Below are 19700 nucleotides of genomic sequence, written 5' to 3'. Positions count from 1 at the left end.
TGCTGCTGCAAAGATCGGGGCTGTGCATCTGCAGGCACTTGAATGAGTCTTTAAACTTCTCCGCCTCAGGGAGTGCCTTACGGGGACCGGGAGATTAAGATCCTGGTAGCTCTACCCTCTAAGCACTGAAAGACCATGAGAAGTTTGCAGTTGTGTTATTTCTGACCCAGGAACAGATCCCCGAGGTGCAAATCTTGCTCTCATCCGCAGCCTGAGCTGGGAGGGCCTAGCCCAGGGTATGCGGCCTGTGCACAGAGGCCATTCTCCTGATCTGTGCATCCCAGCGCACGGTGGGCTTGGAGGGGGCGGAGAAGGTGGATCTGCTGCCATGCATGTCCCCCCAGCCATTTCCTGCAATGGAAAGGGGACAGGAGCAACTGCAACCTTGAGGCCTGATGGTGGACAGCCATATGCTGCTGCAGCCGCTGGCCGAGCTGAATGGTCTCACTCAATAGCGAGAGGCTACAGTAGAGAAGGATACTACTCACATCGGCTGGAGTGTGGCTTTTTGGGGCTCTGGGGTCCTGTTTAAAGCCCTAGCAGAAACAGACACGCCCCTTCTTGTGACTGCAAAGGTCTCTCACTGTAGCACGGCTGAATGACTGCGTCTGGGAATTGCGTATCAGACAGCAGCGAGGAAGCGCAGCCAGGAGAGCAGCTGCAAGGCTGTAACACCACGCATTGAGCACCCCATGGGTGTCCTTATGAGCAAACAATCCTGGCAGAGCTAAATAACCAGCGCTGTACAAGGTGGGGCCTGGCCCAGGCTCCTGCGCGCTGTTTTTGAATGCGGAGGATAAGTTTGTAGCGTGGGCTGAGGAATGGGACCAGAGCTCCGGTCCAGTCCCACTGACCCAGCGGGGAGAAGCAGGGCTGCTGACAAGGAGCCTGAGAGCTGACCAATGAGGCTTGGCAAGAAGGAGCTTCACTCCACCTTACACGAATTGCAGGTGGCAGAGCAAACACCTGCCCAATACGGGACAAGCAGCCAGCCGCGCTGACTTCACTGCCGTCGTGGTAAAGTGACTTTAGTGCTCTGCCAGGTGCAGCCCTTTATCCACGTGCCCCCAAACTGCCCTAACCCTGACCTCAAGGGACCAGCACCATGGCTGCAGTGGGGAGTTCTAGGGCCCCGGCCCATTCAGATCTTAGAGTGCCAAACATGACAATTGCAATAGAGTGTGTGTGTGCGTGTGTCTCTCTCTCTCTCTCTCTCTCTTCCCTTGTAGTGGCTTTGCTGGGTATCTCCCTGGCATGGAGGTGTCTCAATGGTACCACAGCTTCTGCTTCCCTGCAGCTGCCACCTAACTCTGTAACCTCTCCTGCCTCACACTCGGATCCCACGACCTCCTGTTTGCTTCTTGGCCTGACTCTGCACCTCTTAGCCCCCATTGTTAATTTCTTACTATTTAAGTTCTTCTGAGCAAAGCAATCTGGGACTCCCTGTCACTCTCCACCTTGACCTCAGCTTCCCTCCCAAAGCCAGAAAGTCTTGCCATTTGCACTCGGACTTTCTTCTTTCCTTGTAGCTCTGCCTTGTTTGGCAGCTGTGCATCTTTGCCTGGATTCATCCTGATTTCGACCCCTCCTCTGTTATCCCCGGTTCATGCCTTAGCTGCTTCCCTTTTTGACTACTGAAGGTCAGCCTCTTCTGGCTTTCATCAGTCCCATGGTCTGGAGTCACTGAGCAGTTCAGACTAATCTCTGACTCCAGGACATAGGACCGTGTCACGGAAGAGGGTGGGCCTGGTGCCAGGCCTTAGCCCCTTAGGCACGGTTGTGGGAATTTTAGTTGCCAGCATGTGTCTGAGAGGAGGCTCGTGACTGGCTTGGGAGTGTAGGAGACATAGCTCTTGACTCAGTCTGGGAGAGACCTGGCATACGGACTGCCTGCAGGATAACTGCCTGAGGATGGAGCAGGGGGCCAGACTCCACTGTGAGCAGCTTGGAAACAGCCAAATGGACCATGGTGAGTCCAGGAACAAGACCAGCAGGAGGACTTCCTAGGGAGCAATGGGGAAGCCCTGATATGAGATTGACCATGAACTCCTGGGGAAAGACCAGCAAGGATGTGAGAGGGGCCCAGATGCAGATGAAAGCTTTGTTATTTCTATTAATAAGCCTGGCCCCATAAAGGGAGATTTTCATGACCGACCTGTTGTGTAGTGTTTGCTTGACCAACTGAAGGGAAACTGAGGCACAGCAGCACATCCAGACGAAGGTACAGCGACCCTCTGATGCCATCTCTGCAGGCATCCACCTTGAAACTGCCTTCCTGGCCTTAGCTACTGCGTATGAAACTTGGTCTGTCCTCTCCTTGAGCTGATAACCACCCACTCCTTCACCTCTCTTCCATTCCCCTGTGCTTCACTTCCAGGCCTGGTCCCTCGCTGGCCCTTCCTTGCGCTTTTCCATTAGTTGGGTTGCCTTCTGTTATGCTGTTTAGTCATCCTGTACTCCTCTACCTTCACCTCATCTAGTGTCCCCGTGAAGACACCTTTGTGTCTCTCTTGTGATTGTCTTGCTCTCTGCGTACACTGTGCACGAATGCATCACACCATAGCAAAATTACATCAGAGATCGGGGCCGTCCCCGCACACAGGAAATGGACACAGATCTTGCCTGTTCGTTGCATAATACAAAGACCCAACAGCTGCTCAGTTTCGCACATCACTGCTCCAGAGCTACACCAATTTTAGCCTCCAAGTATCTCAGTCTATAACACAGCTGCTCCACGCACACAAACTCCCCAGCCTCTTGCCCCACCGAGGGAGACTGGCCTGAATGAGGAGCCCGGTTCTGGGTCACTCCCGGTCTCTTTGCAAATTTGCAAACACGGAGACACAAAGTCAATGTCTCAGAGCCAAACCACCCGAGCCTTTGGGCGGGGGGCTCAAACTCAGGGGGTGGATTGAAGAAGGAGAGCCCCGTGGGCAAAGGAATTGGGGGCTCAGTGATAGGGCCCGCCGTGGTGTCCGGAGTGGGGTGAGCCCAGGAGAGGTGGTGCTGAGCTAGGGTAGGCGAGAGGCTGCATCCTCTCCATCAAGTCTGGTGTGCAATTGGGCCACATAATTGAGCCTTCTCTTGCAGCTGGGGCTCTTTGCTCCACCTCATCTGCTGGGTCTGACCCTTCCCTCTCCTGGGGATTCAGGCTCCCCCCCACAACCTCTTTGCTGGTTCTACCCCTTCAGTGGAGTGGGGTTCTCAAACCCCCTCTCTCCCCCCAAGGCTCTGTCTCCCCCAGCAGTGGCTGGAGGTAGGAGATGAGGGACCGAGCAGATGAGCTCCCGCCAGCCAGCCTATGGGATGGCGGCTGGAGAGTGAGGGGGTAGGAGCGGCACAGAAGCTACAGAAGCCCCTACGGGCTTTCGTCAACCTTGTTGCCCCATTCAAAATCCAGAGGTTGTGATTCGAGCCCTTCCTGCATCTGAGTAATTGAGCAGCTGGAGGCAAATCCCTGCCTAGGGCAGAGGTGCCATGGGGTCCTGGCACCTGCCCTGCAGCTGCTCTCCATTTCTCCATCCTAGATACGGAGGTGCAGCCTCAGGCAGCCCAGAGTGGGGGTCTGCTGATCCCCCTACTGTTCCCCTGGAGTGGCTTGCTGTTGCTGCTCAAGTCAAGCATCTCTTGCAGCCAAGGTTGGGACACAGGCTCCATCACTCACCTCCCTCCCTCCATACATGCACAGAGCAGGACTGAACTCATTACCTCCGCCCCTTCTTTGGAAGCAGGGTCCCCTCTCCTACAGCTGGCAGAACGCAGGAGACTTGGTCTCTGGCTGCAAGGCCCACGACCCAGCACACGCAGTGCCTCAGAGAGATGGCCAGGTCCAACTGTGTATGACCTGTCGCTGGGTGTGGGCATTATATGTTCCCCCATGGCTATCAGCTGTAGCCTTCAGTCTCTTCTCAAGATGCCAGGGCAGTTTGTAGTCTAGCAAACTTTGGGTTCCCGCAAGAAAGGGCTTTTCTGGGCAGGGTGACCACCCATCCTGAATTGGGCAGGACAGTCACAAAATGGAAAGTTCAAGTCCTGGGCCTCGGCTGAATGACTCAGGGACAGTATTTGTTTTGGATTGCCTGCCCAAGGCTCACGGGCGGTGCCAGTCTCTTCCCTGGGGGTAGGGGGCTAAGCTGGGCCTTCGCCCCCATTGCCATGAGGCCCCACCCGCTAGCCAGGCTGGAAGCCAGAACTTGGCTGTGGTAAGAGCCGCCCAGGGAGCCGGACCAAGGGCATCAGAGCCTTCCCAAAAGCGGGGAGGCAGGGGCCCTCGACCCCTGAGACCCTGCCCCTCCAAGGCCCTGCCCCTCCTCTTCCTGCCTGGGGTGGGGGGTTGAAAGAAACCCTTTGCCTGTGCCTGGGCCCCCCGCCCAGGGCAGGTGGAGAGACCCAGGCTCACCACAGTTGCTTGTGCGGCTCTCCCTGACCTGGCTCTGGTGCGGGGAAGGCCTCGGAGCTGCAGCTGGGCCATGCTAAGAGCTGTGCGGGCAGCTATGCGGAGCCGTGGTGGACCCTCCACCTGCCCGCGGTGCGGGGGGCCTGCCAAGAGCAGCCCCTGGCCTGTGTTCCCGCCCCCAAGTCCCTCTGTCCAGGGCAGGTGGAGGGTTCGCAGCTCCCCACCGCTGCCCGCACGGCTCTTAGCATGGCCCGGCTGCGGCTCTGAGGCCCCCGCCGCACCGGAACTGGGTCGGGGAGAGCGGCATGGGCAGCTGTGGTGAGCCGGCGTCGAGCCTCGGACCCTCCACCTCCACCTGTCCTGGGCCAGGCGGAAAGCCTGGGGGATGGGGACATGGGTTGGGGGCTGCTCTCAGCCCCCCTGCACCATGTGGAGATGGAGGATCTGCGTGGCTCCCCACAACTGCCCGGGCTCCCCAGTTGGGCTCCATGCTAGCCTGGCCGGGCAGGTGGGGCCTCAGAGGGAAGAGAAGGGGTAGGGGGTGGGGTCTGGCCCATCCACTTTCAAAAAGTGGGAGGGCTATGGCCCCCCCGTCCCTCCCAGTTCTAGCGCCTCTGAGCTGGATTGCAGTGGGGAGCCCCAGACCCTCCAACTGCCCTGGGCAGCATACCCTGGGGGGTGGGGACAGGGGTTGGGGGCTGCTCTTGGCCCCCCTGGCTGGTAAAGGGTCTGGGGCTCCCCACAGCGGCTCAGCCTTCCCAAGCTCCACCCAGGGGGTGAAGCCTCAGGGGGAAGAGGAGGAGCAGGAGGCGGGGCTCCTGAGTGTGTCCCACTTTTGCCTTTGGAAAAAATGTTCACCCCAGTTCTGGGAGTGAAAGGAAAGTGTTTCCTCTACCTCGTGCTCAGTGTAAATAGATGTTTCTCAATCAGCCCAGTGCTCTCAGATTCCTACACAGCTGTTGTTACTGTGTAAGTGGCTGCATTTTACAGCCTTCGACCCTCATTGCATTTGCCCAGGGGAACGTTCCAGATCCCACGCCACCCCAGAAACGGAAAATACCTCAAGGTTGATGAGATCTTCAGAACCGGGTTATTTCTGTAAAGAGGGTGCAGTAATGGCCAAGGGGGCTGTATCCAAACAGATCTGTATAGCAGCCAGGCCCATTCTCCGTGTGCCATCTCCTGCTCCTTCCTGTGGAGGGAGCCAGCGGGCTGCATCCCCTTGCCTGTGAAATTCATTCACCCACCTATACAGACAATGTCCATGAAGCCATACATTCCATAGCAGATCTGGAAGAGCAGGTCCTGGCGCTGCCATTTGGCGGAAGGACTGAAGGTCGACCAGATGAGCCACGAGATACTGGCAATGAGGAAGAGGGAACCCAAGATGGCTGCTGCTATCTGAACCTTCTCAATGACTGTCAGAGAGATGGCCTGCCACTGCAAGGGAAGGAAGGGATGGGAGGAAGGGGAAATAACATTCAGGGACAAAGAGAGAGGGAAGGAGGGGGAAAAGACAGGAGATTAGATCTGTGGTGAACACCAGCATTTAAACAATCACATAGTGGCTTCCCATCCCCAAGTGCTTTACAACTCGACAGACAAACACTACACATGGATCACTTCACCCACCACTGACATGCAGTCACCTCTGGGGATGGAGTACAGCAGCTGTTTAAAAGAGCACAGCCATGTTCCACATTTTGGATCTGGAAGCGAAGAAGAATCCTGTATCCAACTGAAACTGCAAAGGGAATCCAGGGAGGCAGAGGGCAACTACCTGAGATGGACTTTTGCCAGACGCTGAGGGTAACGAACAGCCCCTGCTCTCATGTCAAGTACAGTGGTATGATGATTTGGGGGATCTGTCTGTATGGTTTATGAATTCTGGTTGATATCATCAAGCTGTTACTATGAAGTTTGCTGTATCATGGAATTTCTGTGTAAAATGTAGAATCCACCATGGGCTGAGAGGGCTTGTTGCATGCACCCACTGGAATAGGGACAATGGAGAGCAGTTAACCTTAGTGACTGTATTGTGACCACACAATGGGTATGCTAAGGGAAACTAGTTTTCCCCAGCCCCTCAACAGCCAGCTGAAGTTTGGGAAGTGGAAAATTGCCAGCATCAGAACAAAGGAACCAGGTGTTGTTGGTGGGACATATAAATGCGGGAGACTCATGAGCCAAACAGGAAGCTTTGGACAGGAGAGAGGAAGAGATGGGTATGCTTTTGTAGCAGAGAGGTCCTGTTTAACTGTGAACAGCCCAGGTCAGAAAATGACAGCTGGGGTGGAGAGGGATCCATGCTTCAGAAGAGACATCATGAAGTTGCAGAGGAAGGTTCCTGGGCACCCCAGAGGGCTCTCCCCTGGCCCAAAGATCTCTCCATAATGGTGAGCCAACAGGCAGAGAAATGCATAAAGGCATGGCTATTATTTTGTATAGAGCTGTACCTCTCTCTCATGCTGTTATGTAAAGAGCAATGGTGTTTTAAAACCCTGTGCAAAGTCTGTGCGTTGTGTGTTACACACATCACATGCCCTTGAAAAGTTACCCTGTGGATCTGGAATACCCCCATGGCTGGAATTCTGGGACACAGTTTGTTTAAGCTACAAGAAATTCTGAAGAGTCAGCAATGGTCTCAGGGGCTAGGTAGTTGACTGGCAAAGGTCTCAGTTCTCAGGAGGGGGTGCTAGACAGAGGAAAGGCATCCCAAGAGAGTGTCTAGAGACCCCAAGCTAGGGGCAGTGCATGGACTCTGTTCAGACTCTGGAGGCTGAAAGCACACCCCACATGTGGATCCCCTCAGAGTAGTCTGGAGAATGTCCTAGAGGAGGCACTTGACTAAATCTGTAACAAGTGTGATGTTAACGACGCCATGCCTTAGGATCTCCATTTTATACTGTGATGGGTTGGATCACAGAACCCCCCTTGGGAACTGCCAACCAATGTGCCATGGCTACTTCTGCCCCTGCTTTCCCTGCCCTCCCAGCATGGGACTTCAATGCCCTGCCTGGTTTGAGCCAGACCCGCTAGCCTGCTGCAAACCCAGACCCAGGTCTGAGCCACGTCCCCTAGCAGCTGTAGACTTAACTGAAAGCAACTTACAGAAGTGTGCCTGTCTTTAACACTCAGATGCCCAACTCCCAATGGGGTCCAAACCCGAAATAAATCCGTTTTACCCTGTATAAAGCTTATACAGGGTAAACTCATAAATTGTTTGCCCTCTATAACCCTGATAGAGAGATATGCACAGCTGTTTGCCCTCCTCAGGTATTAATACATACTCTGGGTTAATTAATAAGTAAAAAGTGATTTTATTAAATACAGAAAGTAGGATTTAAGTGGTTCAGTCTAACAGACAGAACAAAGTGAATTACCAAGCAAAATAAAATAAAACATGCAAGTCTAAACCTAATTCAGTAAGAAAACTGAATACAGATAAAATCTCACCCTCAGAGATGTTTCAATAAGCTTCTATCACAGACTGGATGCCTTCCACGCTGGGCAAAATGCTTTCCCCTGGTCCAGCACTGGGCATTGCACTGAGATCTACCAACTCACCTCACACATGCCAGTAAATGGTAACTGTTTGTGGTCACTGATGGCCCTGGGCTGAATTTGCACCCATGACCTAGAAGTGAAGTTGTGTTCCATTACCAGCCCCCTAAGCCAGGTGTGCCCCCCGCAAAAGAGTGTCTTTTAAATATCAGTTGTCAAGAGGTTAAAAAAAGCTCACTCCCAAATCCAGATCACTCAGCTGAGAGAGAGACTGGATGGCTCCGGAGGCTGGAACGTCTCTCTCTCTGCTACCAGAGGTCCCCGTTTCACATCTGGCACTGAGAGCCAACAACCAGGCTTTGTCGTCATCTCTTGGCTGTCTGGTGCTAAACAAAGTGAGATGGATAGTGTCAGCTCATCAGGGCAAAGAGCATCTATGCAGGAGATAGAGCTTGCTTAGGGGCTGGTCCGAGGCTCCGGCATGGGCTCCCCAGGAACTAAAGACTATCACAAACCGCATCACCTTCGGCGCCAGGTTCGTGTCTTTGACCTTGCCTTCCCTATCCCAGAGCAGCGTGTGCATTTAAAAAGCCACCCAAAGTCCCAAACAATAACAGCCCCACCGAAACAAAACACGCCAGTGCACACACAGTTCTCCCACAGGAGAGAGGAGGAGAGAAAGAACCAACCACATGAGAGAGAGAGACGTTAGTCACATCACTTAATGCCCAGTTGGAAGGTGCTCAGATACCAAGGTGATGAGGACAGGTTGAGCACCTATAGAGAATCACCAGCCATTCTCCTCCTCCAGTCAACACTGACTAGCTCCATTCCTACAGTAAAACCAATGGCTGTGCAAACTGAACTTGCTTGTGATATGCTCCCTGCAGCTCAGGGTTATAGGTCAGCAGTGGGGAAACTTGTACTGCTGCTCTCTGTTGTGTGGCTAACAGGAATTCTTCATTCTCCTGGGCTGTCTAGTTGGCACTGTTCACCAGCACTAAACTCATGCATGCAATTGTGAGAAAACAGTTAAGTCAGAACTAGAACAAAACCATGTCTGTAGTCTGTTTGGTGCCTAGATGATAACTCTCTTTCCATTCCACTAGGATCTCAGGAGGTATAACTTCCTGTTAAGTAAAGCTCTTCGGATGATCCCAGGACCCGTACCATTAAGAGCAGACCTATGAGCTTTGCTGTAACAGAAAGCATCAAATAAAGGGTTCTTTGCAAGAACCTTGTGAACTCCCAGTTCACTGTTTTTCAAAGGATTCTGAGGCACAATTATGCAATGGATGGCCAAAGTGCCACGCTTACTGGAAAACACACTCTTCTCCTTCAAATCGTCCCTCGAAGTCCACCTCTTTCAAACACCATTCCATCACTAATCTACGCTGACCATTACGTCAAATAACCTAGACAGTAAGGCAAAGTTCCAATTGAGTTTTCCTCTTAATATTTGTTCTGTTGTTTTACCGAAATTACAAAACCTTCAGATCCAAAATACCTCTGAATGTTAATATTAGACCCAGAGCTGAAATTTTTAATTAACCGTAATGTAAACTGGCCAGGAAGGTGGCAGACTGAGACTACTGCCTGCTATACCAACCAGTATCATCTTTCTGCCTCCTCTCCTCCTTGCCCATCATTTATCTCATTCATCATCTTTTGTACAGTGTCATAACCCCATGTTATGTGCTTGGGACAGTACAATGTGGCCCTGATCTCTGACGGTGTCCGATGCAACTGCCATTGCAATACAAATTCAATGATATTAATGCTTAGTCTCTTAAGTGCTGACTTTTATTTTTCCCAGGGGATGCTCCGCTCCGAGGCCCTGCCCCCACTTCAACCCCTCCCCCAAGGCCATGCCCCCACTCCACCCCCTCCCCCGAAGCCTCCGCCTGCCGTCCAGTCACTGCTCTCCGTCCTCCCCCAAACCCCTCCCGCAGCCACCAAAACAGCTGATCAGCATGGCCCCGTCAAACAGCTATAGTGGGTGCTGAGCACCCAATTGTTTTTTCTGTGGGTGCTCCAGCCACGGAGCACCCACAGAGTCGGTGCCTATGCTTACTCTGATTCTCATATTGGTTTGACTCCAGTGATCTCCGGATTTACGCAAGCGTCCGGGAGAGCAGAATCAGACCATATAATTAGCCAAAGAAAATTGATATGCCTCTGACGGAGAATATTGCTTCCTAGGAAGGATTTTTTATTTCCTGCACCAAGCTCTCCCACCCCAGCCTCAGCCAGTTTAGTTTATTACAGGATTTGACACGTTCCTTTATAATTATGAGGATCCAGGGCCTCGTTATTGAACAGATCCATTTTCAGATTCTGAGAGAAATACAAATAGTTTGAGATTTTCCTGGAGATACACAGCTGGTCATCTGGAGCACTTCTGGTCTCCTGTAAGACATGCAGAAATCATGTTACTGCTCTCCCAGGGCCTCCGTAACCCTCCTTCTGCAGCCTGTAGTGGTTTTTTTCCTTTTCTGGTTCTTTAGTGAACGTGACAACGAGCTGTTTGCCACAGAGGCAGAAGCTCCTTTGCGGCTCTCCTCGCCGCTTCCAGCAATCTCATCACCTTTGGGTTTTTGCCCAGGAGTTAGGTCTGGGGTTGGGAGACTCCTGGGTTTCAGCCACATTTGATGTGGACACAGTAGCCCTGATGAAGGGCAGACATTGAGCAAATATTCATTTACTCCAGTGGGGTTACTCCTGAATTACATCAGTGTCAGTGAGAGGAGAATCAGGACCAGAATCTTAATTTGAACACTCCCCAAATGTTTGGGTATTCTGAACAGGGGGTCAGTCGACCCATTATGCAGAGGGGACACCAGAGACATTTGTGGCTGGATTTTAACTTCTCCAAAGCTCAGAAGCTTTTGGATCTGGGAGTTTGTTTTTAGCAAAAATAAAATGGGTCTGAAGCAAAGAGTCTGATTCTGCTCTCAGAGACATTAATGTAAATCAGGAGTGACTCCCGAGACAAAAGAGTTACACAGCAGTGTAAATGGGAGCAGAATCAGGCTCCACTTTGGGATGCAGGGATGCAGTGCAAAACACACCTGCAATGCTGCCCGATGTTTCAGATACTCTGTGTGTTCAGACCTTGTAGACACTAAAGATCCAATCCACAATATATCCCTGCATAAATGTTGCAACAGACCCCAGTAGGGAACAAATTAAAGCTACCTGCTAGTCCTAGGGTTGCTTTACCCATCACTGGGGATTACCAAATTCAGTGATGTGAGTGTAACAAGCCACCCAGCCGCTCTGAGCTCCTGGAAGAACCTCTGTTGCTCACTGACTAAGCAGCTACCACTTGGCAGGTTGGATTGGAGACTTGAGCTTCACTCTCTCTGACTTTAATCCCTTGGCCTTGGCAGGTTTGCAGCTCTCATTGCTCTAAGGCATTCTCACTTAATGTTGGGAAATCCCAGCAGCCAGTGCCAGAGGGTTCATTTAAAAGCAGTGCCTATAAGATGCTGTCTGATATGGAAGCATCATAGCAGCTCAGAGGTTGTAAGGAATCTGGTTAATTAAATATGAGCTCTGCTCCCTTGCTGTAACTTCTCTGCTCCTAACACAACTCTCCACATGTGCATACCGTCCATGCAGGTCTCCCATCCAAGTACACACACACACACACACGTTGAAATACATAGAGTATATGTTGAATTGCACAGTGTACTCAGAGGACATATAGTATGCAATGACACACACACACACACAGAGGATATGCTGAAATACACATGCACACAAATGCAAAGTACACTCACCGATTTGGTACAGTCTTTGCCACAGGAAAACACAGGACCCACAGGTTGACTAAGGCTATGTCTGGGTTTAAAATGGGACCAGGTGACTCGGGATGTTGGTCGTGGGCCATGAGGCTATGTCACCTCCAGGTCACTGGTTCAAATCCATCCTAGTGGTCAAAAGCCATTTCATTTGGTGGCCTGTGTGAAATGAGTGGGTGGGTCTCAGTCCAGACCTAACGGACCGATGTCCATGCCACAAAACTGGCATCTCATCAGAGAGGCCAAGGACAAAATGGGCTGTGGGACTAAACTCTCTCAGCCAGAGCAGTGGACCCTCCAAGTCAAAACTGACGCACATTGGCAGGGTAGTGAGAGCTCACATTGTCACTGCCTGTGTTATGCCTGTTCTCTGGATAAACAGAGGACTTCAGATCTCCCTGGCGTTCTACAGAACGGTACCTAAACACTGAAGCTTGGGAAAGTCAGAGCTTTAAACTAAGGACAAAGGCATCTAAATTCCAGATAGCAATTAGCATGCACAAATCAACTGTAGGGATTGTTCTTGTTCTTTTACTGCATGGCCCATTTATGTGCACGTAGACATCTGTGTGCACAAAATCATATATGGACCTCCATATTTGGGCTTGTGTGTGCATCTATGCGAGTGACTATTTGAAGATGTGTGTCTGCCTTACGGGGCTATGAAGCGTGTCTGTTGCTATGTGGTGATGTGTATGTATTTCAGTGCAAGTGGGATCTATAGGTGAGTATCTGTGGTATGTATAGTTCTTTGGGCCTTCAGTTGTGAATAAGTATCCTCTATCTTGGCAGGGGGTTAGAACAGATGACCCTTGCGGGCCCTTCTAATCCTATGATATATTGTATTTATTTAATTCAGATTGCTCCTATTTATAAGCAAAAAGTCTCAACGTTTCCACCAAGTTTGTGACGTCCAAACAAAAACTTGAACTCCTCACAGTTTTTATGGTTTCCACTTTTCTTTTCACACAGCTCTAAGCTCTATTTTCTTGCCATCGCCTGGTCATTTTTTATGTTCACGGCAACAGCTGCCCAGAGTTTAATAAGGCCAGGTTTTCAAAGAGCTTCCGGAAAAGTGCAGTGTTTCTGAAGCTTGGGGAATGGATACTTGTCTCTCTCACTTCAAAGAAGCTAGGCTAATTTATATCAGCTGAGGATCCGGGACTAAATCTTTAACTTGTGTCTCTGAGCTTTACAGAGGGCTTGGAGATCCTCAGAGGAAAGGTTCTATCACAGCATCAGCACAAAGCTTTAGTATCTGTGTTGTGGCAGGACCCTAATGTCAGCCTCTGATCTGAGATACCTGCAACATTCAGGCACACGCAAAACAGCTTTAAAAATACCATACAGTTTTGTCCAAGTCCTCCCTCTCGAGTTTCAGTCAGGACCAAGGTATCCGAGCCAAGAAATTAAACTCCTCAGGCTCTGGGTTTGTGATGAAAGTGCTGACAACCTGAGCCCAATGCATGTAAAAATCAAGTGTCAGAAGCCCTGCTGAGCCATGGAGCAAGGAGAACTCCTTGCAGGGTAGAATTGGCTCCTGTAACGTCCACACAAGTCCCATGTATTTTATTTAAATCCCTCTTAAATCCTAGGGACCAGTTCTGCTCTCCCTGGGAAGTTAGTGGCAAAAATTCCCACCAGTGCCAGTGGAGGCTCACTGGGGGCCCTACACAGGAATATCTCCCCCCCACACACTAAAACAGTCAAGTTCTTATATTAAAAAGCAAATAGGGGGCCCCAAACTATCGCTTCATCTGCTTATGCCTAGTGCCGGCTCCGATTCCCCTGAGTTCAATAGCAGCAGGATTGGATTTTTTTATGGAGACCTAAGCGAGACTCAGTGGTGCTGAGGGCATGGTGGGACCTTGTTCACAGGAGTCAGTTTCCCTCCTAATGATGCTGAGAGGCCATTTACATGACCCGATCTAGGACCAGTAAAACTAGGCAGAACCTCAGAAGCAAACGCCGAATGGAACAAGACCCTTCTGGTTCCAAAGAGCTGGGCTAGGTAGGCCCTGTGCTGGAGCTACAATGGGTCCTGGTTCAGTGCGGGGTCACACACTGCTGACTCGAAAAGCGCACTGGACGTGCGCCCACCAGCCGTGGAATAGCTACACAGACCAGCCCTCGAAGAAGAACTATTAATACCTTGCTCTAATGCGGTGCCTGACATCCGAGACACTCCAAGTGCTCTAGAAAGGGGGGTAGCAACTCGCCAACCTCCGGGCACTGTCCAAATAATAATAAGCCACTGACAACATTCACCCCCATGTTACAGATGGAGCAGCTACGGCATGGAGAAACTAAATCACTCCCCCAAGGCCACACAGTAGGTTGAGGGAGAACTAGGACTAGAATCCAGGTCTCTCGATTCTTAGTCTTGTGTTCAAAGTACGTTGCCTCCTCTTGGTCAGATTTGAGGGCAATGCACTCGGGGAAACTTCTATCTCCTGAGACTCACCAAAGCTCATGAAATCTGAGGAAAGGAGGTGCAATTTTCCACAGCCTCTTACAGTCATTTACACCTGGGCAAAGTGGATTTCAAAAGCTACCATTGGGATCTGGTTGTGACGGACACCTAGCTCATACAGCACAAGGCACAGGCCAGTGGAACCTCAGGACTGTAGGGATGAGGTCCAATATCCCTGATGGCATGCAAACCAGAAGCGGGTGAGGGGCCTATTGGGAACCAGAGCAGGCAAGCTTGGGCTCTGGAGAGGACAGATGGTCTAGTGGTTAGGGTGTGACTCTGGAGACCTGGGTGGGACTCTGGAGACCACTCTACCACAGCCTTCCTGTGTGACCTTGGGGAAATCATTTGGCCTCTCTCTGCCTTCTTTCCCCAGCTGTAAAATGGGGATAAATAGCCCTGCCCTACCTCACAGAGGATTTGTGACGTGCTCAAATGCTACAGCAATGGAGACCAAATAAATACGCTAGACCGAGAAGAATGGGTGCTGGAGATCCCAGGGGACAGCAAGAAGAGATTGGTGGGGAGTTGAACCAGCCCTCCTCCACTTCGTAAAGAGTCCATCCATACATCCCTCTGCACAGCAACAACAGAAAAGAAAACTTGGAAATGTCTCTAGTACCTTTACCTGCAGAGGGTTCTTTGTGCTTATGGCAATGACGTGATACTTGTAGTAACACAGCTCGCAGCTCCAGCAGCCTCTCTCGCTGATCCATTTGATCAGACAAGGCTGGTGTGTGCATTTCACCGATCCATCACATCGACACGGGCTCAACAACTCCCCCTGGAAAGAGACAGACAGATGGTCAGCAAAGGTTACCTCTTCCAAACAGGTCTGAAGGCAGCTCGGTAAGGCAAGTTGGCTGCGGTTCCCCTTTGCAATTGAAGAGTCTTGGCTCAGGAGTCTTGGCCAAAGTAGTCCATTATTAGTTCTTCGATTGGGTTTTATTTTATTCATGAAGTTCCCTGCTGTTGAAAGGTGCTGGACAGATTGTCCTGGGGACTGATGGCCTATTTAAACACAATGCAAACTTCTCCACATTGCCCTTCCAATGAGCCACAATCCTGAGAGAAGATCAATCTCTGTTGTCCATTCAGTCCTTGGTCTATCTGCTGGGACTGCCAGTGTAGGGTCTAATGAGTGCTGGGCATGGTAGTGGTTCTGTGAAGTGGACACTGACCCCTGGACTGAGACCAGCATCAACTCATGTCACATGGGCCACTGAAGATAGTAAATGATTACCAGAGACAGACCCAAACCAAAGTCCCCATCGCAAATTTTCAAAATTTGAACCCAAATCAAAATTTTGTGGCATGGGTCCATCTCTGGTCACTCCTCATTTGTACCCATAGCCTGCAGGGGAAAGGGTTTCAAAATTCCATTACCAATGCAGTCCAAGAGGACAGCTCATTCGAAAACCTAGACACCAGACAACACGTGGATCCTGCTATTTCCACACTTGGAACAAACAAGATGGAAGCCGAGATTATGGCCTGACACACAATCTATGCACTGGCTGATTCCAATTGTTAGAGGGAAGCCATTAAATTCTAACCCCCACCTCTTGCTGTTTAAAAGCCACATTTTGAACCCGTGCTCGATGTTTAGCTTTGCTCAGAAGGTTAATGGCTTTTTAAAAGGCAGGGTGAGACTGTCTCCTGGAAGACAGGGAAAGGCTGAGGTTGCATCTCTCAGCCATGCCTCAATACTTGGGACATCCTATTAAAGTCCCAGATTTACCTCCATCCCCCACAGACCTGTTGTCCTCTCCTCTTTTATTACTGTATGTAAACAGCAGAAAGGCTGAGTCAGCAATATGGGACTAGGATACAAACAAGTCTTCTATCCCCCTTCTATCCCCAAATCGGCGGGTAGTGATCGATCCCCGATCGCTCTGCCATCGACTCCGGAACTCCACCACGGCGAGAAGCAGAAGCGGAGTCGACGGTGGAGCAGCGGCTGTCAATCCTGCGCCGCGAGGACGCGAAGTAAGTGATTCTAAGTCGATCTAAGATAGGTCGACTTCAGCTATGCTATTCTCGTCACCCCTCCCCTTTCCCCTCCAGTGTAGACCAGGCCTAAGTCTCACTTTAAAGGCCAGGTTCCACACCCATTGAAGTCAATGGAAAAAACTCCCATGGGTTTCATAAGGATCAGGTGCAACGGCCCCTGGAGGTTCACAGAATCATAGAATATCAGGGTTGGAAGGGACCTCAGGAGGTCATCTAGCCCAACCCCCTGCTCAAAGCAGGACCAATCCCCAACTAAATCATCCCAGCCAGGGCTTTGTCAAGCCTGACCTTAAAAACCTCAAAGGAAGGAGATTCCACCACCTCCCTAGGTAACCCATTCCAGTGCTTCATCACCCTCCTAGTGAAAATTTTTTTCCTAATATCCAACCTAAACCTCCCCCACTGAAACTTGAGACCATTACTCAAGGTTGGGAGCAAAGCTGGCAGGAGTGATACTTGTTTTTATGAAATCTAATGCCAAAATGTTAATCACTTCATTCAGCTCTATTATGTGACCCAGAACTGTCATTTTCCATGAAATTTCAGCAACCTGGTTGTTTTTACACTACAAAGGCAGGCTGGATTTTGACTGTCACTGGCTTTCCTTACAAATTGAATGTCATGCAAAGGGAGGTTAGAATTTAGAAATTTCAAGAATTGTGGTTTTCACTTGGAAATAGGCCACTTCCTTCACGAAGACATGCCTACTGTAGAGCAAAATTGTGAAACGGAGGTGTGGGGGTGGGGGGAGGCAGGAGGGAAAGCAGTAGCATTCATTTTCAAGAATTCAAACTAGCTGTGCTAACTTCAGTTGGAAGTTTGGGCATGTGGCTTTGCTTTGAATGTTTTCATGCCTCCTGCCGAGAGGTCTGCTTGGCTGACATGTGATTGTTAGTGCCTTGCCACATTCTGCTCCAACTTCCAGGCACACTTTGAGGACCTGCCTTCTCCAACAAAACCAAAAACCTACCAAACCAAAAGACACTCCGCTACATGCGCAATTCTCCCACTGGGGTGAGGATGAGCGAGAGAGAGAAGGAACCACACTGGGCAGATTAGTCACATCACCTAATGTTGCTTAACAACTGGAAGGTGCTCAGATACTATGGTGATGAGGGTGGTATAAGAACCTATAAAGACTAGAATTGAATAGAGATAACCTGGGGGGAGATTAAGTTAAGATGTCAGAATTCATTTAAATTTCTCAAATTTGATCTCCACTTCCCAGAGGTGAAGGATGTACGTGAACCAGCCTGGAAAAAACTCCTCTCTCAGACTGGTAAATCTATCCACAGAGAGCTACTGTCACTTTTGAGAATATGGTGAAAAATTCTGAGTCCGAAGCCCCCAGTTTCTCTGTTTTTGTAAATCCAGCAAAAACCTGATTTATTGCTAGCTTCTCCAAGCAGCATGAATTATGATGTTTTGGGGGTTGGTGCACAGCTATTTTTATATATGGCTAGGCCCAGTTCTGTACACAGCAGGTGTTTGTAAAAGCCCCAAACCGACAGGCATAGTAAAGGGATAAAGTCTTCGCACAGCAAAAAGAAGAGTCTGATCCCAGACTTCACAGTAAGCTCTAGAACAACACATCAACAGTCATTAATGCACGAAGGAGTCTCTGCACAGAGACCCTCACAAAAAGCTACACACAACAGTGATCCTAACAAGGAGACACAACTCAGGGAAGTTAGAGATGGAAATTAGATCAGGTCCGTTTCTCTTGGGCAGTGTAAGATTATTCCCTACACAGCATGCTCTCCAGTGCTTCCAGCAATGGACCTTCCATTGCTGCCTTTACCTGCAGAGGGTTCTTTGTGCTTATGGCAATGACGTGATACTTGTAGTAACACAGCTCACAGCTCCAGCAGCCTCTCTCGCTGATCAGACAAGGCTGGCGCGTGCATTTCACCGATCCATGGAACTATTCAACAAAGACACTTCAATGTCAGGAAACGGTATCCTACCTTTCCTGTTGAATTACATTCCACCACGTGGCTCACCCTAAACAGTTCCTCTTCTCCGCTGGCAAATTGGTGGGCAAGTGCCTGATAGCTACAGATTTTCAAATACATTCACAAGTTCAGTGTGGATTTTATCTAGCTTGTGAGGAATCAAGAGGGTTTTGGACTGATTCTCCTCTCATATATACATCAGGTATGGTGTCATTGGAGGCAATGGAATTACAGGGGTAAACCTGATGTAAATTAAAAAAGGAATCAGGTCCCTGGATTGAGTCATATCCCTGTTGGGGGAGAGATGAGTAGATGTAGATCCAGGATATTTTCCTACTTTTATTTCTGCACATATGGACCAGCTCCTCAGCTGATATAAATCTGCATAACTCCACTGAAGTCAATGAAGCTGTGTCAGCATATGTCACCTGAGGATCTTATCAACATCAGTGCTTTCAAGAAGGCTAGAGCACATCAGCAAGAGCGGCAGCAGATCTTACACAGGTGCGGCATTGCTTGTGGGACGCCAAGCCACAGGCTGGGCCTTCCAGATCTCCAGCCACAGAGAACTTGTTTTAAGCCTGCTGTTTCTCCTAAGGCTGCACCCACAGCTTTGTGCAAGATTCGGCATGTGAAACCCTTCCCGGAACACCTAAATACCCTTCAAGGGTGGGTGGGAGGGGATGAGCCATCACTCGGAAAATCACCTCTCGCAATCACTTGCCAATCAAAGTCACACACACCTATGCCAGGAGTAATCAAACTAGCGGTCCCTGCCCTGAAGATAAGGGGACCCATTTCACCCCATTGTGTGTGAAAGGAAATTCTGTCTTTTAGCCACTGGCAATGGTAATGATGGTCTAAACTCCCCATTGAGGGGGTATACAGGATTGAAAGTTGAATTTGCTGTTAAGCATATGAGGGCTCAACTCCGCTCACTTTGGAGGAGTTACACCTGTTTGCACGAGTGGCAAATTTGTCATAGAGTCCTGAGGCTCAGCCAACGGAGAGATGGAGGAAACTCTGAGGTGCCCCACTGAGACATGTGCTGCTTTCAGATCTTGACTGGTGTTGCGGCAATATCTCCATGTACTGTGTCTATATCCTTGTGCACACAAGCCAGGCACATGCCGCCAAAGCAGCATCAGGCAAAGCAGATGGCTCAGTTTAAAGTACAAGGAAGAAGAGAGGTGACTATCACAGATCAATAGTTGCACTGTGACGCTCCTGCTCCTACCACGGTTAAAGCATCAGCAGAAAGTAACTTCCTGGAGTGAGGAATCCATTCCTGCTGAGAACCCTGCCTGCTCTACTCCAAATGCAGACGGACAGACACCTGACCTACAGGCCAATCTCCATTCACTGCCAGTCGTAAAAGTAGCCAGATAGCCTGGCTTTTAAGGGTCCTACATAGGGTCATCACCTGCCCCAGTTTTCATGGGGCAGGCCTAATTTTTCTACAGTCCTGAATTTAATTGGGAAAAGGGGGTGGGGAATCTGCATCACGATGCATATATTAACAGACTAGGATTTAAAACACCATTAGGCAGTGT

The 19700-nt window shown here is 50.1% G+C and overlaps 1 protein-coding gene across 2 annotated transcripts in view; it reads right to left on the bottom strand.

The window, feature by feature from the left end:
- Positions 1–19700, bottom strand: part of MARCHF4 (membrane associated ring-CH-type finger 4) — a 171600-nt gene that overhangs the window by 31254 nt on the left and 120646 nt on the right. Inside the window, exons 2-3 of one of the 2 annotated variants that reach the window (XM_048869884.2) lie at positions 14802–14963; positions 5644–5836 (exon numbers count right to left, since the gene is read on the bottom strand). In XM_048869884.2, coding sequence (XP_048725841.1) covers positions 5644–5836; positions 14802–14963 — 355 coding nt within the window. The remainder of the gene's footprint in view (positions 1–5643; positions 5837–14801; positions 14964–19700) is intronic. The other variant, XM_048869885.2, reaches the window with a different exon arrangement.

Source organism: Caretta caretta, chromosome 11, assembly GCF_965140235.1.
Source record: "Caretta caretta isolate rCarCar2 chromosome 11, rCarCar1.hap1, whole genome shotgun sequence".
Taxonomy (NCBI): Eukaryota; Metazoa; Chordata; order Testudines; family Cheloniidae; genus Caretta; species Caretta caretta.
The sequence above is the reverse complement of the archived record's forward strand: the minus strand, read 5'-3'. Positions and strand labels throughout refer to the sequence as shown.